Genomic DNA, 22,747 nt, shown 5'->3' on the forward strand with positions numbered 1-22,747 from the left:
CTTTTTTTGTCTTTCATGATGGAATTACAAGACTGGGTTGTGGACTTGTAAATTGGGCACCAGAAATGAGCCTCCACTCCCTGTGCTGCTGCCCTGACAATCTTTGATGCAAAAAAAGAAAAAAAAAAAAAAGAGGGTGTAGGGCGCATTGCAAATAAGGAGACAAAAGCAGCTGTCGTCCTCAGAAGTTAACCACCCAGGGTGTAAGTAAACGCAGCAAGACCCCTGTTGTCTGGGAGGCCCTGCTCCATTATTAAGTCACCCCCTGTGCATTGAATAGGAACAAGACCAGCCAAACCTCGGACCTGAATAGAGCAGGCTGTTGGTTTACGAGGAGTGCTGGACCTTTGTAGAATGATGAAAACTCCTTCACGGAAACATGATTAGGGGGAAAGAAATCATTAACCCAGCCAGGCCACAGAGTTGGGTCAGAACAACTTTTGTATGATTGCCAACGTCTGCATTCAGAGAAATATGTCCTCCAGTCTCCCTGGTGGCCCGGGGAACTCAATCAATTTCAGTCCCATATCCTGATCCAAAGCTAACTATTGCTTGGTGGGATTTTTTTTTTTTTTGAATTGTGTGATAGAAAATAGTTTTTTGGTCTGTCTTTTTTCTCCCTTTTAAATCCTATCCTCAGTGGATTTAGTCTTTCTAAAGCACCCGCTGGGATTATTTTGTAGCGTTGTGTCAAATCGAATCTAAAGAATAAGCTTCGTTTCAAAATAATTCACATGGTTGGGTATCAGAATGCATTGCCAGCTTTGCAGTGCCTTTTATACACGATCACGGAAAAGCTGGAACAATGGATCTTATGAACATTCTCTAGAGGACTTGAGGAGATGGGCTATGGACGCATGGCTGGAGCCTTAGAGAGCGTGAAGGTGTATTTCCCACAGGAGTGAATGTTTGGACCAAAATAAGAAGCTTTCTCCTTCCCACCTCCCGCCCTGTCCCAAGCCCTTTCCTTTTCTCTATGGCAAAATATTTGCAATTCGTTCTTTTTTCATATTTCCTTTCTCGCCTTAACATTGTTGGAAAAAGACCAGTTCTAAAACAACTGTTTAGAAGGAACTGGTTATTTTTGAAGTGAGAAGCCTGGAAATATTTCTAAGTGTGTGTGTGGTTTTTGCGTGGGTTTTTTTTTTTAGGTTTTTTGTTTTGTTCATTTTCTTCCTGTACTTCCCACTGCCTTGGGCTTATAGCAAACACATCAGATCCCTCAGAGTGCATATTCCAGATATAAGTATTGATTGTTGCTTGCATTCCTGGTGTAACTGCAACCTCTAATTTTAGAAACTTACTTTCTAGTCATTAAAAAATATACTTGGCTGCTCTGCTGACTTTTTACATCACCTTTGGTGCTACTGTTTTCTCTCAGGTATTCAAATATTTCTACTTAGAACATGGTCCTTACAGTATGAGACACCTGAACTTTATTAAAAGATAAACTGAGGCATATTAAAATGTTAAGAGTTTGAGCAAAAATCGATATGAATTGACAGCATCCCATCTTGCAGACAGAAAGGAGCTCCAGGGAGCTGTACAGAAGAGAAGGCTTTTATAGGCAGAAGGCGGTGAGAACAGGGAAGTTATACTAAGCCATAAAACAGCTTGGTTATTACAAAGTTATTCTCATTTAGGGGATGGCAGGGGTCTGTCAGGCAGAATGCTTAGATAATGCAATTCCTAATCGACTGGTTTCAGATTCCATTTCTGGGAGATCTGAAACTTTAAGTGAATTACAGTTTGGTTTGGTGACACGAGGCTTAGCATAAGCGACTCCATTTTGGGCCTGTTGCCTTGTGTTTTGTTTTGTTTTGTTTTGTTTTGTTTTACAACCATGAACATCAACTGCCTATTTGTGAATAAAGGTGGAATAAGACAGGTTTTCTCATCTTTGCTTTAAGGTGTGAGATACCTTAATTATATTAAAGGCTGATGGGCTAATATTCCAGCCTCTTGGTTTTAGATGATAGAGAATTTGTTCCTGTAGAACCGTGCTTCTGTGGACCTATATAATAGCTATTTTATCTTCTAAGGAATAATAAGAGTATAGAGGAATACAATGGAAATATGACTTTTTTACTTTGCGGAAAGTTTCTAAGCCTCTGAAATGGAGAAGTAGAAAGGTCTTTGTATGTCTAGTTCTCTTCGTTACGATCCCTTAGTTCTCCCATCTTCATGATCCAGTTATCTCTGTGCGCTTATTTGAGGAGTTGCCTCCATTTTACATCTTGGAACCTTGAAAGAGAACTTTAAGGGCTTTAAATGGTCTCGAGAAGTCACTTTAGATTAGAAAAAGAAGTCAAGGATACAAGGTAATTGACATGCCTGGATGGGATAAGTAATGTCATAAAGTGAGGGAAAGGAATCTGAATTTCTCTAGGGCCATAAGTTTAGGGTAATATGTGTAATCCTATGGGACTTGAAAGTGAAATATTGTGTGCCTCCAATGCTTCTTGTCATGTAAGAGACGACAAAAGTGTCCAGGATCTGGGGGAAATACTCAGTGTTCTGCCCTTTAGTTATCAACTTACAGTGTAATGACTAACAGTGGGCCTAAAATTAGCTGCCTAAATACACGCGCGCGCGCGCACACACACACACACACACACACACACACACACACGCAAAGCAACTTCACCGTTGCTATTATGCATAAGGCATAGTTGCCTTACGACTTGAGGTTATTTGGGTGGAAAACAGTGAGTTGAAAGGAAAAAGTGCAAATTGCGGGCTTCCCTGGTGGTGCAGTGGTTGAGAGTCCGCCTGCCGATGCAGGGGACGCGGGTTCGTGCCCCGGTCTGGGAAGATCCCACATGCCGCGGAGCGGCTGGGCCCGTGAGCCATGGCCGCTGAGCCTGCGCGTCCGGAGCCTGTGCTCTGCAACGGGAGAGGCCGCATCAGTGAGGCCCGCGTACCGCCAAAAAAAAAAAAAAAAAAAGTGCAAATTGAGAATTTATTATCCTTTATCCCATTTTTATTTCCTATGTGCCTTCTGTGTTCATATCCAGAAGCCAATCCCCTAAAACTAAGAAATGCTATTATCGTGCTTCTATTGTCCTGCAAGTTTTTATCACGCCTACTAAAAGCTGGATTCCCAGAAGCCAAAGGCCATCTTGTACCTACATCCTGTTCTCACTCCCAGGGCACGCTTTGTGCTGCAGGGTACTACGCTGTTGCTCACACCCCTGTGCATATAGCGCTTTTCCACACCCCCGTGCTCATGTGCTGTACTCTGCCTGGAATGTCCTCACGCCACTTGACCAGGGCTAAACTTCAAGCATTTTTGAAGACTCAGCTTGGGTGATGCCTTCTCTCAGAAACCTTCCAAGACCTGCCAGTCTGGTTTAGACCTCACCCCTGGCTTCCATGGTAACCTGGGCATGCTCTAACATTGCCTTCTGTGCTGTATCACACCACTCTATGGACCATTCTATGAACTATGAGCTCCTTGACAAGAAAGATTATAGATTTTCTACTTTTATTTCCCCAGTGCCTGACATGTGATAATCTCATACATTGCTGGTAGGAATGCAAAAATGGTGGAAAATAGTTTGACTATAAACATGTATCTACTCTGACCCAGTGACCCTATTCTGAGTATATGCCCAAGAGAAATGATTGCATGGTCCCCAAAAGAACATATACAAGCGTATTTATGGTATCTATATTCATAATAGCTATAAATTGGAAATGATTCAAATATCCATCAGTGGTAGAGTGTATAGTGTTACATCCATACAATGAAAAGCAACAATAAAGAATGATGAATTACTACAAACAACATGGATGAGACCCACACACATAAAGTCCAGCAAAAAAGCCAGACACAATAGAATAAATATTGTATAATAGTTATACAAGCAAATGTTATTAGTCTATTGTAATGAAACGAACAAAGCTAATCTATAGTGGTAGAAATCAGAATAGTGGTTGCCTTTACAGGAGGGTGGAGGAGATGATAATGATTGCAAAGGGCCTTGAGGGGACCTTCCAGGGTGCTAGAAATGTTGTACCTTTAAATCCTTTTGTCAGTTACATAGGTGTATACATATGTAAAAATTTATCATTGTATACTAAGATTTGTTCACTTTACTGTTTGTGTGCTATACATACCTCTATGAAAAAGTTAAGAAATAAAAAAGAGCTCCATAAATACTGCTTAATAGAAAAATGAATTGTGGGAGCTTTGGGTGCTGGAGATATTCATCTTAGGTTATTTGTTTATAAAGTTTTTATGATTCTGAGTTTGATTTTAAATATTTAAAATTTCAAACTTTGGGTGATGATCATAAAATATATTAATGGTTTATAATTCATGGATGTCTTTTTAGGTTTTATCTCAACTTTGTTACTGAAGAAGTGGAAAATCCTGAAAAGTAAGTAGCCATAACTACTCTGAAATATTTATAAGGAATGAAATGTAAGGTTGTATGGTTAAAAAAGTGGACCTGAAGAAGGAATTCAGTGAGGGCTAATTAGCTTTCTCACTACCATCATTCTCTTGGGCAGTAAAACTTACTTGATTTTATCATAAATTAGATGTAAATAACTTTATTGTATATTCTACATCCAATATAAAATTGTCTGGTAACCTGAAAGCATAAAAGAATAGAGTTATATTTTAGGTAACTCATTTCATAAAAACATACATACAACTTAAAACGGACTCTTGGATGTTCACAAACGTGCTATGAAACGTGAACTCCGAATGTTGATTATTTCTAGTAATTCATGTGAGCTTTTTCAGAGCTATCCAATTAAAGGGAATAATGTAATTAATGAACAAGTAGTTATGAAAACCTATAAATAAGTGCAGAATATTCTAGGAACTTGTAAATTTGGGGAGCTGGATGACTGCTTTTCCTTTTTGTTATTGGTAAAAATCATCCTTTTGATGATTAGGTGATTTGATGATGATTTATATAATGTTTCAGAATGAACTATTTTTAACCTAGAACTTTGGAAACTGAATTATTTTGATGATTTGTCTAAAAACTTGACTTTTTACAGGAAAATCACATAATCTACAGCCAGAAAAGGGAAATTTTAAGTAGTACAGTGTAAGATAAAGACAGAATTTTAGAGTTATTTAATTCTTCTGACTTTTATGAAATATCTATAACATGTTCCAACTATGGTGCACCATCTGACATGATGAATAAGACGTATTCAAGATTCCATTGTCTAGTCATTGAGTCAAACGTGTAAACAAATAACTAACATGGTGTGATTGGTACCATAGTAGATTATTTTCCCCATTTGACAGAGACGAAAGGAGAAAATATTTATCTAGGGAGATGTTGCTTATATAGAGACTCAAATGATAAGTAGGTGTTCCTTAGGTAATTATAGGAGAGAGAGAGAGACAGAGAGAGAGAGAGAGTGTGAGAGAAGGGAGAGGAAGGGACAAACTTCCAAGAAAGGGAAACAAGTACAAAGGTGAGTCAGTATGAAGTAGCCTGGACTTCAGAGAACATGCTTAAGGGTTGACAATTCAAATTAAGGTTGACTAAAATTCGGGCAGCGAGTATATAGGTAGCCGATTAGATCTGGCCAAGTACCAGAGTTGTCAGAATTTTGAATATGCAAACCAGTAATTGAGGTTCAAATAGTGTTTCATACTATCTGATTTAACCATTATGCAAATCACTATGTAATTTAAACATGTGAAATGGTTATTTTATTGAGAAATATGATAAACTTCTAGCAATGTTTTCGTATTTATACCTGGAATTGTGGTAGAGATTTAACCATTATGCAAATCACTATGTAATTTAAACATATGAAATGGTTATTTTATTGAGAAATATGATAAACTTCTAGCAATGTTTTCGTATTTATACCTGGAATTGTGGTAGAGAACATACATTGACCGGGAACTAGTTCTTTCTAGCATGGCTCTGAAGTGGTAAACTACGTTATGACTCTAAATCCGCTGATTACAGGGATAAATGGGTTGCCCTGCCTTTTAATTTTTTTGCAAATAATTAGTGTGTAAGTGGCAATGAGGAGGAAAGACTCCTCTTACTAGATTTTATGTAAACTATTTATTGAGTCTCCATTGTGTGAAAGAGATTATTATGGTTTATGACTATCTTTTTTTTTGGGCCTCTCACTGTCGTGGCCTCTCCCATTGCGGAGCACAGGCTCCGGACGCGCAGGCTCAGCGGCCATGGCTCACGGGCCCAGCCGCTCCGCGGCATGTGGGATCTTCCCGGACCGGGGCACGAACGCGTGTCCCCTGCATCGGCAGGCGGACTCTCAACCACTGTGCCACCAGGGAAGCCCTATGACTGTCTTTTTTAAGTCTACAAACATTTTAAAGAGACCAATTACTAAAATCCAATATCAGAGAATATTTCTTATGAAAAGAATGGCAAACTGTAGGTCTGTGGATGTGACCTATAATGGAACAGTTATTACATGGTACATCAGTGGCATGGAAATAGTTCATATTCTCATTTAATGTTATTTAATAATTTAAGCATAGATTTTGTTTTCAATATGTACAATTATACTATTGTGCATATTAAGCATATTCAAACTATGCCATTATTAGCTTGATCTAAATTTCTAATGCATTCTGCCAGAGAGGTATGCCAGTTTAGGATTCTCTCTCTCCCTCTTTCTTCTTCTTAATTTAAGAGGCTTAGTTTCACACATTGATAATGTTCATGATCAAGATATACAAATACTAAAGAACAGGGATGTGTTGATTCGGGGTTTGTTGTCCGCTGTTGCAAAGAAATTTCCTCATCTCAAAAAGTGAGAAGAATAATAGCGCCTACTTCATTGGGCGGTGGTAGTGAGTACGTAGATTAGTGACTGTTACTTTTTAATCTCTACATAATTGGTTGTTGCTACTGTTATCATATCCTTATTTTAGGAGCAAGGTAAAATGTTGCTCCCATCAGAGTGTTTCCTAGGTTTCAGTATCCTAAGCAATTCTCTTTCTTCAGTGTTTTTGAAAGAAATGCAAAAAAATTTTCACACCATATTGAAGCCTGTTGTATAAGACTAAGATTGTTATCACTGGTTACAGTGGATGAAATATTGTCATTTTCTGGAAATCATGATTCTGCAAATTTCATTAAATATTCCTAGAATACTTTTAATTTTAAAATTATATTTTAAGCTCTTAAACTTAGGAACTTTTCAGGAGAGATTACAAATCTCTCGATTTTAGGTCAAGATAATGAGTAACCGCCAAGACAACTTGAAGAAAGAAACCTCTGATACCTTTTGGTTCTTTTTTTTTTTTTTTTTTTTTTGCGGTACGCGGGCTTCTCACTGTTGTGGCCTCTCCCGCTGCGGAGCACAGGCTCCGGACGCACAGGCCCAGCGGCCATGGCTCACGGGCCCAGCCGCTCCGCGGCACGTGGGATCTTCCCGGACCGGGGCACGAACCCGCGTCCCCTGCATCGGCAGGCGGACTCCCAACCACTGCGCCACCAGGGAAGCCCCCTTTTGGTTCTTTTATGCTAGGTACTCAGATATTCGATGTTTGCATGGAGGAGTCTGTGTAAAACTCAGACAACACGTTTATTTTCTCAAAATCAGAATACGAGAAATCCCCTTAATGGAAAGTAAAGCTTAAATTTGTACTATGTATTTATCAAGCAAAGAAATTCAGGGTTTTGAGCAATTTATTCAATGTCTTAATTTTAAAAATAGCATTTCCCTGAAATGTTGACAATTTTTCCAGGTCTTGTAAAACTAAATCTTATTTTTTAAACACAGAGAATGGTTTGGGAAATATTGATGATCGAATATTGAGAATAGATGGTAAAATTGTGTGGACCTCGTCCAGATGTGTAATTTGTATTATTTTGTAGGGAGACCGGCTCCAAAATACCTTTAGATACAAGGGAGAATAATTATAATTCCATCTCCTTTGTGACGTGCCGAGATAAATGTGTTTGCCCATCAGTCACGGGTGCATGTGTCCAGGTGTGTTGTGATGGGCAGCATTCAGCAGCTGGTGAAATGAATCATCAGCTAGATATACAACCCTTTTTACTGTCCTTCTCCACCTAGGCAATAAAATTTCCCTAAAATTGTGACCCGATAGAAAAAGGGATCATTAATTTAGATCAGTGAAAACAGCAATGTGCGTTAAAATATATAGGATGTGCAGTAAGGTTTCATGGTCACAATTGGCTACCCTTTACATATAATTTAATTTCAGTGGAAATCTTTCAAATTAGCTAATACTTTATGGAATAATTTCTGAACTGCTATTCTGAACTGTTACAGAACAGTTCCTTAATACCGTAACAAGTGGGAGATAAACTGGGAGATTAATGCAATCCAAATAACTAGCTCGTGGCTTTTTCTATTCTTAAGTTTCGTCTATTCTTTAAAGCTTGTAAAGCACTAATCCTAAAAAATTGGGCAAAATTCCTGTTCTGTGATTACATTCGTAATGTTAAAAAATGTTCCCATGGTCTGTCTTATAATTTGTGTTTTCTTCTCTAAGAGTAGCTTTGGATCTAAGGGAGTAGTTACCCTTTACGAGGTATTTAACATTTTTATTTGAAAACACAGTGATTATCATTGAAGTTTTATAGAAATGTAAAAGTATTTCATTGAATAATTATTTATAGCATGCTAACTGGCTCCACAAACAATAAATATTAGAGTAAGAATAGTATTTTGAGGAGCACATATATCCAAAGTTTGGACCATGAAGGTGATAGAATCTCAAGGAATATATGAATTTTAAAATGTTATTTTCCCCCCAAATGAAGTATGTAGTGGTAATAGTTGCTAATGTGTACATTTGTTCTTAAAAATCAGTGTTTTTATTTGCAAATATAATGAGTTTTGCTTTATGACATTAATTTTGTGGCAACTGTGCAATCGATCACTGTTCAAAAAGTTACACGGTGTGAAGAACCTATCATTGAGATGTATAATGTTTGTAATTCTGCTCTCAGATGGATAAATCATGTCTCATGTTCATGAAAGCCAAGAGATGAATTGCTTTACTTTGACCTTGGGGGTCTGAGATTAGTCTGTCTATCAGACTCGTTCCAGCGTTCTTCTCACTTCATTTATTCCTTCTGTTCTGAATAGTTGGAAACGCTAGACTTGAAGGAAGTCAGTAAACCTTGATATCATCCGTCATTGCTGAAGAGCAGGCTATCAACTCTCTGTGAATAATCAAGTTTAATAGAAGGTTTAAATAATCAGGGTGTCATGTTTAATTAATACTTTGCCTGCTTTCAATTTATATTAATTGATGCCTGAAAGTCATCACACCTTGCACCAATGATAACTTAGAAGAAGAGAAATTTGGTTTGGGAAAAATGCCCCAAAACCTTTAAGGTCTGTGGTCGATCACAGGGGCTCATAAATGGTCCACTATCACATTGCTTGCATTCCGTTCAGATGGTGCAGTCTTAAATTCATAGCATATATGTTCTAATCCTCACTGACTTATATTAAGCCAGAGTAAAGGCATTTATTAATAATATTTTACTGTTTTATAAGGCCTACTGCTTATAGGACATATACAACTGTTAACATGATTAAAAACACAGCAAAACAAAGCAATTTAAAAATCTTGCCCAAGTGTGCCGTAGCACAGTTGCATGACAGAATATGAAAAGTTGACTTGAAGTCTTTTATCTTGCATATTGGCATTTTAAGGATGCAGTTTTCTATGAGAGGCAAATCTTCTGCTTTCTATGCTTTCCAGCTTTCTAATGCCACAGTCGCTAGAAAATAGCATATAATGTATACATGTGCAGATTACAGTAATACTATGTTTTGTGACCTTTTTATTAAAAAGTAATGTTATCTGCTACATTCTTAGAATATTTTCAAAGTGTCTTTTACAAATACTCAAGGGTTATATGTTCTTAAGGTATGCAAACTGATTTTCATAGTTACCTCACTATAGATAAATGTAGATAGAAAAAAATAGGGATTATTAAGCAGAATTAATTTGCAAAAAGAATTTGCCAAATGAACTTCTTAGAAATGACATCTCCTAACCAGGTTAATTTGTAAAATTGAATTTATACCAAAATTTACAAAGATTTCTTTGGCAAAATGAGGCATCTCTTTATTAATGACAACAAGACATTGTTAGGATTATCTTAATATGTGACAGTGTTTCTCTTCAGTTGTTGAAATAATTGAAACCTAAATTAAAATCACTCTATTTTATGCATTTCTTCTGGAAATATATATATATATGAAAAATTTGGTAAATCCATTTTTAAATATAGTGGTTGAGCCACTGAGGCAGACAAAAGATCAGAATTTGTCCAGATGACACAGAGAAGAAATGATTCTATGTTCAGACAACAAGGTCACCAAGTTACTCTGCCTTTGTGCAGTTTGAAAATTTCTCACTGATGGAACATGAGGTTGATGTACCCTGGGATCAAAATTCTTGCATTTCTCAGCTTCACATATGCATAAAAAATACGTCTGGCTCAAACACAGTTTGTTCCTGTAAGGCTGAAATGTCAAATAAGTGGTGCAGAAATGACAGGATTATGTTATAGTATTTTATCAGGCAGTAATCAAAGAAGACAGATATTAATCCTTCGATGCTTTGTGGAAGACATTTAGATAGTTTTTAAAAAAGTTTAAGGATTCTAACCCCATTATGAGGCAAACATTTGAAGGTCAGTGCTTTTGACTGCTTTACGTCCTTTCACATTAGTTGTTTCTAAATTTGAATTTTAGCTTTATTGAAGTTTATGTTTTGAGTCTAGAATCATAAACTCGTGTTTTAGGAGCAGTAATAGTGGCTGATTTAATTCTACCCTGTGTTTCTGATCCCATTAATTATCCATAAAATATGAGACCACAAGTGAATAGAATCAAAGAACTTCAGAACTAGAGGAGGACCTTGGACACTGTATAATCTAGCTTCTCACCAAATGCACGAATCTCCTCCACAATATCTTTAAACAGATATAATTCACGTAAAATACAATGAGAAACTTACTATAACCTCTTCGACTGGGCTACCAATATTTTTTACCTGCATATGTTGATTATCAACCTGCTAATTTCTTTTTTTCCACACCTTTATTGGAGCATAAATGCTTTACAATGTTCTGTTAGTTTCTGCTGTATAACAAAGTGAATCAGTTATACGTATGCATATATCCCCATATCCCCTCCGTCTTGAGCCTCCCTCCCACCCTCCCTATTCCATCCCTCTAGGTCATCGCAAAGCTTCGAGCTGATCTCCCTGTGCTATGCGGCTGCTTCCCGCTAGCCATCCATTTTATATTTGGTAGTGTATATATGTCAATGCTACGCTCTCACTTCATCCCAGCTTCCCCTTCCCTTCCATGCTCTCAAGTCCGTTCTCTACATCTACATCTTTGTTCCTACCCTGCCACTAGGTTCATCAGTGCCACTTTTTAAAATTCCATATATATGTATCAGCATACAGTGTTTGTTTTTCTCTTCCTAATGTATTTCACTCTGTATGACACATACTAGGACCATCCACCTCACTACAAATAACACAATTTCATTCCTTTTTATGGCTGAGTAATATTCCATTGTATACATGTACCACATCTTCTTTATCCATTCATCTGTCGATGGACATTTAGGTTGCTTCCATGTCCTGGCTATTGTAAATAGTGCTGCAATGAACATTGGGGTGCATGTGTCTTTTTGAATTATGGTTTTCTCTGGATATATGCCCAGTAGTGGGATTGCTGGATCATATGATAATTCTATTTATAGTTTTTTAAGGAACCTCCATACTGTTCTCCATAGTGGCTGTGTCAACTTACATTCCCATCAACAGTGCAAGAGGGTTCCCTTTTCTCCACACCCTCTCCAGCATTTACTGTTTGTAGATTTTTTGATGATGGCCATTCTGACTGGTGAGGTGAAACATCATTGTAGTTTTGATTTGCGTTTCTCTAATGATTAGTGATGTTGAACATCCTTTCATGTGTGTGTGGGCAATCTGTATATCTTCTTTGGAGAAATGTCTATTTAGGTCTTCTGCCCATTTTTGGATTGGGTTGTTTGTTTTTGTGATATTGAGCTGCATGAGCTTCTTGTAAATTTTGGAGATTAATCCTTTGTCAGTTACTTCATTTGCAAATATTTTCTCCCATCCTGAGGGTTGTCTTTTCATCTTGTTTATGGTTTCCTTTGCTGTGCAAAAGCTTTTCAGTTTCATTAGGTCCCATTTGTTTATTTTTGTTCTTATTTCCATTTCTCTAGGAGGTGGGTCAAAAAGGATCTTGCTGTGATTTATGTCAGAGTGTTCTGCCTATGTTTTCCTATAAGAGTTTGATAGTGTCTGGCCTTACATTTAGGTCTTTAATCTATTTTGAGTTTATTTTTGTGTATGGTGTTAGGGAGTGTTCTAATTCCATTCTTTTACATGTGGGTGTCCCATCACCAGTTATTGAAGAGGCTGTCTTTTCTCCATTTCAAAGATAAGGTGACCATATGTGTGTGGATTTATCTCTGGGCTTTCTATCCTGTTCTATTGATCTATATTTCTGTTTTTGTGCCAGTACCATACTGTTTTGATTACTGTAGCTTTGCAGTATAGTCTGAAGTCAGGGAGCCTGATTCCTGCAGCTCCGTTTCTCTTTCTCAAGATTGCTTTGGCTATTCGGCGTCTTTTGTGTTTCCATACAAATTGTAAAATTTCTTGTTCCAGTTCTGTGAAAAATGCCATTGGTAATTTGATAGGGATTGCATTGAACCTGTAGATTGCTTTGGCTAGTATAGTCGTTTTCACAATATTGATTTTTCCAATCCAGGAGCATGGCATATCTCTCCATCTGTTTATGTTATCTGTGATTTCTTTCATCAGTGTTTTATAGTTCTCTGAGTACAGGTCTTTTGCCTCCTTAGGTAGATTTATTCCTAGGTATTTTATTCTTTTTGTTGTGATGGTAAGTGGGATTGTTTCCTTAATTTTTCTTTCTGATCTTTCGTTGTTAGTGTATAGGAATGCAAGAGATTTCTGTGCATTAATTTTGTATCCTGCAACCTTACCAAACTAATTAGTTCTAGTAGTTTTCTGCTGGCATCTTTAGGATTCTCTAGGTATAGTATCATGTCATCAGCAAACCGTGACAGTTTTACTTCTTTTTTTCCAATTTGTATTCCTTTAATTTCTCTTCCTTCTCTGATTGCCGTGGCTAGGGCTTCCAAAACTATGTTGAATAAGAGTGGCGAGAGTGGACATCCTTGTGTTGTTCCTGATCTTACAGGAAGTGCTTTCGGTTTTTCACCATTGTGAATGATGTTTGCTGTGGGTTTGTCATATATGGCTTTTATTATGTTGAGGTAGGTTCCCTCTATGCCCACTTTCTGGAGAGTTTTTACCATAAATGGGTGTTGAATTTCATCAAAAGCTTTTTCTGCACCTATTGAGATGATCATATGGTTTTTATTCTTTAATTTGTTAATATGGTGTATCACATTGTTTTGCGTATATTGAAGAATCCTTGCATTCCTGGGATAAATCCCACTTGATCATGGTGTATGATCCTTTTAATGTGTTGTTGGATTCTGTTTGTTAGTATTTTGTTGAGGACTTTTGCGTCTATGTTCATCAGTGATATTAGTCTGTAATTTTCGTTTTTTGTGATATCTTTGTCTGGTTTTGGTATCAGGGTGATGGTGGCCTCATAGAATGAGTTTGGGAGTGTTCCTCCCTCTGCAGTGTTTTGGAAGCTTTTGAGAAGGATAAGTGTTAGCTCTTCTCTGAATGTTTGACAGAATTCTCCTGTGAAGTCATGTGGTCCTAGACTTTTGTTTGTTGGAAGATTTTTAATTACAGTTTCAATTTCATTACCTGTGATTGGTCTGTTTATATTTTCTAATTCCTCCTGGTTTGATCTTGGAAGCTTGTACTTTTCCAAGAATTTGTCCTTTTCTTCCAGGTTGTGCATTTTATTGGCATATAGTTGCTTGAAGTAGTCTCTTATCATCTTTTGTATTTCTGCAGTGTCAGTTGTAATCTCTCCTTTTTCATTTCTAATTTTATTGATTTGAGTCCTGTTCCTTTTTTCTTGATGAGTGTGGCTAAAGGTTTATCAATTTTGTTTATCTTCTCAAAGAACCAGCTTTTAGTTTTATTGATCTTTGCTATTGTCTTCTTTGTTTTTATTTCATTTATTTCTGCTCTGATCTTTATGATTTCTTTCCATCTACTCACTTAGGGTTTTCTTTGTTCTTTTTTTTTTAGTTGCTTTAGGTTTAAGGTTAGGTTGTTTATTTGAGATGTTTCTTGTTTCTTGAGGTGAGCTTCAATTGCTATGAACTTCCCTCTTAAAACTGCTTTTGCTGCATCCTATAGGTTTTGGATCATCATGTTTTTGTTGTCATTTGTTTCTAGGTATTTTTTGATTTCCTCAGTGATCTCTTGGTTATTTAGCAGTGCACTGTTTAGCCTCCATGTATTTGTGTTTTTTACTCTTTTTCTTCCTGTAGTTGATTTCTAATCTCACAGTGTTGAGGTTGGAAAAGATGCTTGATAAGATTTCAGTTTTCTTAAATTTTCCAAGGCTTGATTTGTGAACCAGATGTGATCTGTCCTGGAGAACGTTCTGTGTGCACTTGAGAAGAAAGTGTATTCTTCACTTTAGTGTGAAATGTCCTGAAAATATCAATTAAGTCTATCTGGTCTGTTGTGTCATTTAAATCTTGTGTTTCTTTATTTATTTTCTGTCTGGATGATCTGTTTCTTGGTGTTAGTGGGGTATTAAAATCCCCCACTATTATCATGTTACAGTCAATTTCTCCTTTTATGGCTGTTAGCATTTGCCTTATGTATTGAGGTTGCTCCTACTGTTGGGTGCATAAATATATATAATTGTTATGGTTTCTTCTTGTATTTGTTCCTTGATCATTATGTAATGTCCTTCCTTATCTCTTTATTTTAAAGTCTATTTTATCTGATATGAGTATTGCTACTCCAACTTTCTTGTGACTTCCATTTGCATGGAATATCTTTTTCCATCACCTCACTTTCAGTCTGTAGGTGTCCCTAGGTCTGAAGTTGGTCTCTTGTAGACAGCATATATAAGGGTCTTGTTTTTTATCCATTCAGCCAGTCTGTGTCTTTTGGTTGGAGCATTTAATCCATTTACATTCAGTGTGAGTATTGATATGTATGTTTCTATTACCATTTTCTTAATTGATTTGGGTTTGTTTTTGTGGGTCTTTTTCTTCCCTTGTGTTTCCGGCTTAGAGAAGTTCCTTTAGCATTGGTTGTAAAGCTGGTTTGGTGGTGCTGAATTCTCATAGCTTCTGCTTGTCTGTAAAGCTTTTGATTTCTCCATTGAATCTGAATGAGATCCTTGTCGAGTAGAGTAATCTTGGTTGTAGGTTTTTCCCTTTCATCACTTTAAATATGTCCTGCCCCTCCCTTCTGACTTGTAGAGTTTCTGCTGAAAGATCAGCTGTTAACCTTATGGGGATTCCCTTGTGTGTTATTTATTGCTTTTCCCTTGCTGCTTTTAATATTTTTTCTTTGTATTTAAATTTTGATAGTTTGACTAATATGTGTCTCAGCATGTTCCTCTTTGGGTTTATCATGTATGGGACCCTCTGTGCTTCCTGGACTTGATTGACTAGTTCCTTTCCCATGTTAGGGAAGTTTTCCGCTATAATCTCTTCAAATATTTTCTCAGACCCTTTCTTTTTCTCTTCTTCTGGGACCCTTGTAATTCGAATGTTGGTGTGTTTACTGTTGTCCCAGAGGTCTCTGAGACTGTCCTCAATTCTTTTCATTCTTTTTTCTTTATTCTGCTCCCCAGCAGTTATTTCCACCATTTTATCTTCCAGCTCACTTATCCGTTCTTCTGCCTCAGTTATTCTGCTACTGATTCCTTCTAGAGTATTTTTAATTTCAGTTACTGTGTTGTTCATCATTGTTTGTTTGCTCTTTAGTTCTTCTAGATCCTTGTTAAATGTTTCTTATATTTTCTCCATTCTGTTTCCAAGATTTTGGATCATCTTTACTCTCATTACTCTGAATTCTTTTTCAGGTAGATTGCCTATTTTGTCTTCATTTATTTGTTCTTGTAGGTTTTTACCTTGATCTTTAGTCTGTAACATATTGTTTTGTCGTTTCTTTTCTTTTCTTTTTTTTTTTGGATGGGTAGGGTTGTATTCCTGTGTTACTGGTTGTTTGGCCTGAGGCGTCCAGCACTGGAGTTTGCATGTAGTTGGATAGAGCCAGTTCTTGGTGCCGAGATGAGGACCTCCGGGAGGCCTCAGTCCGATTAATATTCCCAGGGACCTGAGGTTCTCTGTTAGTCCAGTGGTTTGGACTCAGAGCTCCTACCACAGGAGCTTGGGCCCGACCTCCAGCCCGGGAACCAAGATCCCGCAAGCCAAATGACGTGGAAAAAAGGAAAAGAAAAAAAAGAGCAGTACAATAGCAAAGAATAAAAAAGAAAATAAAATTAGAAAGATAAAAAATATATTAGGAAAAATAAAAATATAATTGAAACAACTGCAACAAGGTAAAACAAAACCACACAGAAAAAAGAAAAAGGGGAACAAGCCAAAAGGAGCAGTACAATAACCAAGTATAAAGAATAAAATAAAATTAGAAAAATAAAAGATTTATTAGAAAAAATAAAAATATAAATGAATCAACAACAATGAATCAATAACAAGGTAAAACAGAATCCCAATCTAAAAGAGGAAAAAAGAAAAAAAAAAATCTTTGGCTGTGGGGGGTGGAGTTTAGGCAGGGGTGGAAGTTAAGCAGGGGCGGGGTTTCGGGTGGGACAGGATCTAGGCGGGGGTGGGGGGGTGGGGGCGGGGTTGTAGTCTCAGGACCCACGTAGCCGGAAAAGGCCCTGGGGGTTAGGGCCTAGGAGGGGACCCCTGCTTAAGACCTGCCCGGAAGCGGAGAGGCAGCACGTCCAAAGGGGGGCCTCTGGAGTGTGGAGTTCCAGAGTTTGGAGGTAAGGCCCTGGGTGAGGCTGTGTGGGTGGGGTTTAGGCCCAGTGCGTTGGAGGGGGTCTGGGTGGGGGGGGCGTGTCTCCGAGTGTAGAGGGCCCTGGGTTGGGGTGTAGGGGCGGGGCTTGGGCTCTCGGTAGGAGGGAGGCTCTGAGGGCAGAGGATTACGCCGTGGACCCCAACAGTCTCCCCCGTGCCTAAGTGGACAGGGAAAGCGCTGGCTGTGTTCCCCTCCGTTCCTCCATGCCCCCTCACCCCCAGTTCTCCCCCAGGGTCTCCCCAGTCCCCGCTGGAACCCTAACTGTGGGGGGGTCCTGCTGAGTGTAGGAACTCCTCCCCTGCCCCAGCCACCCTCAAGGGTGCCGGTCCCAGAGGTCCGGCCTTTACTTTTGCTCCCCCTTCCCTCCCTCCCACTCCCTCAGGACCTGCACGGCTGGAGGGGCCTTGGTGGGCAGAGGATCAGGCCTGGGATCTCAGCAGATTCCTGGGGGCCCAAGTGGGCAGGGGAAACCTGGCCACACTCCCTTTGGACCCTCTGACCTCCCAGTGGTTCCCCAATTTACCCCTTCAGGCGTGGGATCCCTCCCCCTCCCCCAGCCGCCCCTCAGGGGCACCAGTCCCGTCCCACTTCCACTTCTCCTCCCCCTTCACTCCCCGTACGCCCCACGTCCTACCCAGTCGCTGGGGGTTCCTCCCGTCCCCTTAGGTGTCTGTGGTTCTCCACCGGTGCCTGGTGGGTGCCCTAGTTGTGCTGCGAGGTGATTCGCAGAGATGCGAATTCCGTGTCCTCCTAGTACACCATCTTGACTCCGCCCCCCAACCTGCTAGTTTCTGTAACCATTTCAAACTTTGATAAATTGTTGGCTGGCTGGCATACATAGGTGAGCCAAATGTCTTGACTAAATAGGTACAACCCAAATGTCATTGAATTTCTCATACACCAGAGGTTGCAGAGTTAGAATCCTCTTATCTGAAAGGAAGCACCTCCTGCAATTAGAAGTAGTAAGTCAGTCATTAGATTGTCTCCCGCTTTTGAGTTCACACTTTAGTAGGTCCCCTCATCTATATTCTGCTTTATGCAAATAAGCTACCCTTCTCTATTCCTGAATTGGACAGTTAATGATTGTACCCAACAGGCGGCTCATAACTAAATTTTACATTCTGGGTTACAATTGGTGAAAAACTTCTTAGACCCCCTAATATCTAGTTTGTGGACTGCTGCGTGGTATTCATTCATTCATGAAACAGTGTTGTTTAAGAGTCTCACAAAAATAGAATAATATCCCACCTTGTTCCTTATGGGCAGAGACGAGATGCGTCTAGGCCGTTATCTGTGCGCGCGCCATGCACTGAAGTAATTTTGGTAATTTAGTTCTAGTCGTATTCAAACACTGACTCAGCTTACCGACCCGCTCGGGAAAATGAGCCACTTTGGAATTCGTGTAGGTACAAGCTAAAGCTGTGTTACCAATAAAGTAAACATTTAAAATGAACCCAGTGAAGTTGAGACTTTCCAGTAAAGCGACATTTTCCTTCGCTTTTGTGAACTATAAAAATACTTACTGAGTCTTTGAAAATAGCACTTGTTCAGAAAATAAACATTCTGATGCTGTCTCCTCTTAACTAGATGTTTGACCTTGGGCAGACCTCTAAATTGCTTCTGAATCTTTGTTTACCCCTTTTAAATAGAGGGTAATAATCCCTATATTGCAGTTCTCATGGGGTTGTGAGGATAAAATATGTGAGAATCAAAAATGTTAATGAGCCTGACAAGTAATATACAAACCCATCTGCAGCCCAAACCTATGTTCTTCAAAGATTAGAATATTTCATAATCTTTGGAAAAAATGAGAGGATTAGCATAATTGTTTTATGAACGGGGCTGCCTTTTCAACACACATGACTTATTAATCAATTTGAAAAGTTGTTCTGCACCATCAGCAAAGTACCCAATTATCGGTAGTTAAAAGGTTCAGAAGATGATGAGAACTGCTTTTCATTTAATAGTCTCTAACCTCCCTCAGGTGGTAATATGCTCACGCATCATAATCAGAATGAATTTCTTGGCAGGTTTTTTTTCCTTCTGAACCAATATTTGCATAGCCACACCCATACTGCCCACGTCACACTGTTGGCCAGTAGTGCTGCTATAATGGATGGACTATTTGTACTTCCGCTTCAGTCACCTATTTTTAGGCTCACTGTCTTACCAAGAAACTCCTTTATGAAATCTGACAAACAAGATCTTGATCTGAGTGGCTGGTATCATGTATTGAAATTGTTATTTTTATTTCTAGGAAAGAAGCTATAGAATTGGTACACAACAGGAGAATACAAGTGTTAGTTTAGCCCCAAATGATTTTTTTAATGAATTTCTGTCTAATTTAAAAATGCATTATTAAAAATATAAATGATACTTGTTATCTGAGTAAGAGATGGATGACAGGGTAGCACTTCATTATTTTCGAAAATATGATGTGTTTTATTTCCATTCTTCAGTTGAGAAAGTGCATAGAGGTGAATTCACTCCTCACGGCCATGTAATTAGTATGTGAGGAAATTAGGATTATAATCCGTATTAGACATAACGCATGGACTGTTTGTCTGGCTCCAGAGATTTTCTTTTCTTTTTCTTTTTTTTATTAAAGTATAATCAATTTACAATGTTGTGTTAGTTTCTGGTATACAGCAAAGTGATTCACTTATACATATGTATGTGTATATATGTATGTGTGTGTGTGTATATATATATTCTTTTTCATATTCTTTTCCATTATGGTTTATTATAGGATATTGAATGTAGTTCCCTGTGCTCTACAGTAGGACCTTGATGTTTATCCATTCTGTATATCACAGCCTGCATCTGCTAATCCCAAACTCCCACTCCATCCCTCCAGTCGCCAGCCACCCGCACTGCCCTGGCAACCAAACGTCTGTTCTCTAAATCTGTGAATCTGTTTCTGTTTCGTAGAGAAGTTCGTTTGTGTCATATTTTAGATTCCAAGTATAAGCGATATCATATGGTACTTTTCTCTTTCGGACTTTGCTTGATACGATCACCTCTAGATCCATCCATCAGAGCTCTTTCCAAATGCCAGTTGTTCTCTTTCGGAGGCAGAGCAGAAATGATCCATGGGTATGCAAGGTGGTGTAATGGCTGCTAAGGAAGTAACTTGGCTGTGGAAGAGGAAGTTGGGAGAAGGGCAGAACCTAGAAAGGTAGACTAGAGAAGTAAAGGCATCTCAGATAGGGGATGGGCATGCACAAATCCGTGGAGCTGTTCAGTGGTTTCAGGGAAAACTCTGTAGACTGCTGTAGCTAAAGCAAAAGATTGTGAAGAGGAATAGAAGACACGGGGGTAATTAAGATGTGGGTGCTGGCATGGGGTGAGCCTTAGCTTCCATTACAGGAGTTTAGGAACTGATCCAGGAGCCCGTGGGATGGGACGGGTGCAGGTATGTTGTGTTTTTGTTATATGTGAAGCAGTACTTGGGGAAGATGACCCCAATGGCACAACCAGTGGATTTTCTTTTTGTGACATATATACAGTTTAAAGAGAGTTACCGTCCAAGAAGTCACATTTCAATCTTTTATAAGTTTATTTTTAATTAAAGCAAGTATCTCAGAAAACGTAATTGTTTCCTGTACTTGAACCATTGCTGGAGTCAGACACGGTGACAAATTACGTGGCAGAAAATTCTAGGAAATAGCACCATAATCTCTACACTGTCCTAGTTTAAAGATACGGACTAAACAGACTGCTCAGAGAAAAGGAGTGAGTCAACGTAGCCTTCACATAACTCTCCGAAAATATACAGAGTTGTCTTTTTTTGAATGAATGAATGAAGAAGGTGGCATCATTTATTCTCCGTGCCAGTAGGAGAGCAAGTGAGATTAAATGAGAAGAGAGCTCATTTTAGAATAAAATTTATATGCAAATGTGTTGACGTAAGAGAATTTGGTTAAGCATTGGAATTCTCAAAATAGAGATAGAAGGGGTTATAATTTAGCCACAGTTCTTTATTCAGGTTGAAAAGGGAGAGACCGTTGCCTACGTTTGCTTCTAGCTCTGTAATATAAAGTTTCCCTTTTCAGGTTAGTAAATATATAGGAATCAATGTGGGGAAGCATATACTACATCACAGGTCTATATTATTGGGGAGGGTATCACATACTAGGAAGATAAAGGAAATCCAAAAATCCTTAGTTAGATTTTTAAGGTCAAAGAGTTTTGAAATATTTTAAATAAGATGTGTTAAAAAAGCTGACATTCAAACATTTGATATTCCAGGGGAAGGGGGCATAAGGAGGTGAGGAAAATAGCTATGCCAGTACAGGACAAGAGTTGTGCTGGGAGGTAATTGGCACTGCCAGCCACAGTGAGATTCACACTGGTGTTGTAGAAAGAGCTCTGAGCTTGGAGTGAGTGAGTAAAGTTCTAGTTCCGCTTCTGAAAATATTTAATTTTGTGACGTTAGCTACATCCTTTACCCCTCTGAGCTGCTGATTTTTCGTCTGCAGAAAAGGAATGGTAGAGTAGCAAATTCTGAGTTTTCTGTCAACTCTAGTATGTTCTATGATTCTTGTAGGTGACACACAAGTACCTAGTTTGACAAGTAGAAGCATGGCGAAGGGATGAAACTTACAAGATCTATCTCAGGAAGAAAAAGTGTCAAGTACACAGACACAGAGAAAGGGATTCTGTGACCAGTTTCTAGATTTCATGATGATTTGGAGATCAGACAGGACTAAAGTTTTTCGAGTTATTTCAGAAAATGGTAAGAAATTTGGATGGACAAATGGGGGTGGGGTGGGGATAAAGCCAGATTGGCACCTCTCTATGTGGAAACTTAATTATTAGATCTGAAGATCTAGGGTTAGTCCAAGTTGTGGAATCTGATGCAGTGGGGTGACCTTAAGTACAGGATCTTATGATATGTGGCGTGTTCCAGGAGGAATATAGATGCTAATACACTTGTTAGGATGATCAGTAATCTCTGATGATGAATCCCAGGTCCTGTTTACTATTTTTATCATATATGCCTACAGAAGGCATAAAATGGTCTATAAAGTGGTACAGGATGTTCCTAGTAACCTTTTACTGTGTTTATTTTTCTCAAGAGTCTAAGCATATATTATGAGGGAATTACTTATGCAGGGAGGTATCTTCTCTGATAGGTCTACTACTTTAAGCATAAGACATTTCCAATAATCCAATTAGAATTATTGATTTATTTATTATTTTATACTGCCTACCTAAAGAATGAGAGAGAGAGAGAGAAAGAGAGAGAGAAGGAGAGGGAGAGAGAGTTAGAAAGAGAGAGAGATTTTGGTAATAACTTTCAAGAGTGTATATGCATTCCTTTACCCAACTATTAAGTGGGTATTCTAATGCGTATCTTGCAGAGTTTTGGTGAGAATTAGAAATAATACACTGACGTGTCTGACATTATTTTGCTCATAATAGATGCTTATTTAATGGTAGTCAACTTACTTTTCATTGTTGTCATCAAACATCATGTCATTAGCTCATTTGTAATCCAATAGGGATTATCAGATCAGGATTTGTAAACTTGGGCAAAGTATTTCTCTTCTGTCCTGCGTAAGTGTTGGGTTTGCGATCCATTATGACAAGGTAAAAGACACACTTTCTGAAACACTTTGCCATGGGAGGCAGAAATTATCTCAGTCTCAGAGTTAGGCATTTCTAATCTTTGAATTTGGAGGTTGTTTTCCAAAAACATATAGTATTTCATTCATTTTCTAAGGAGACCAGCTCATAGCTTTTAAAAATCAAATGATT

The 22,747-nt window shown here is 38.4% G+C and overlaps 1 protein-coding gene across 1 annotated transcript in view; it reads left to right on the forward strand.

The window, feature by feature from the left end:
- The window catches only part of SLC7A11 (solute carrier family 7 member 11), a 94,258-nt gene that overhangs the window by 23,177 nt on the left and 48,334 nt on the right, over positions 1 to 22,747 (forward strand). Inside the window, exon 6 of the mRNA XM_030876913.2 lies at positions 4,341 to 4,385. Within this exon, the coding sequence (XP_030732773.1) occupies positions 4,341 to 4,385 (45 nt within the window). The remainder of the gene's footprint in view (positions 1 to 4,340; positions 4,386 to 22,747) is intronic.

Source organism: Globicephala melas, chromosome 5, assembly GCF_963455315.2.
Source record: "Globicephala melas chromosome 5, mGloMel1.2, whole genome shotgun sequence".
Classification (NCBI taxonomy): domain Eukaryota; kingdom Metazoa; phylum Chordata; class Mammalia; order Artiodactyla; family Delphinidae; genus Globicephala; species Globicephala melas.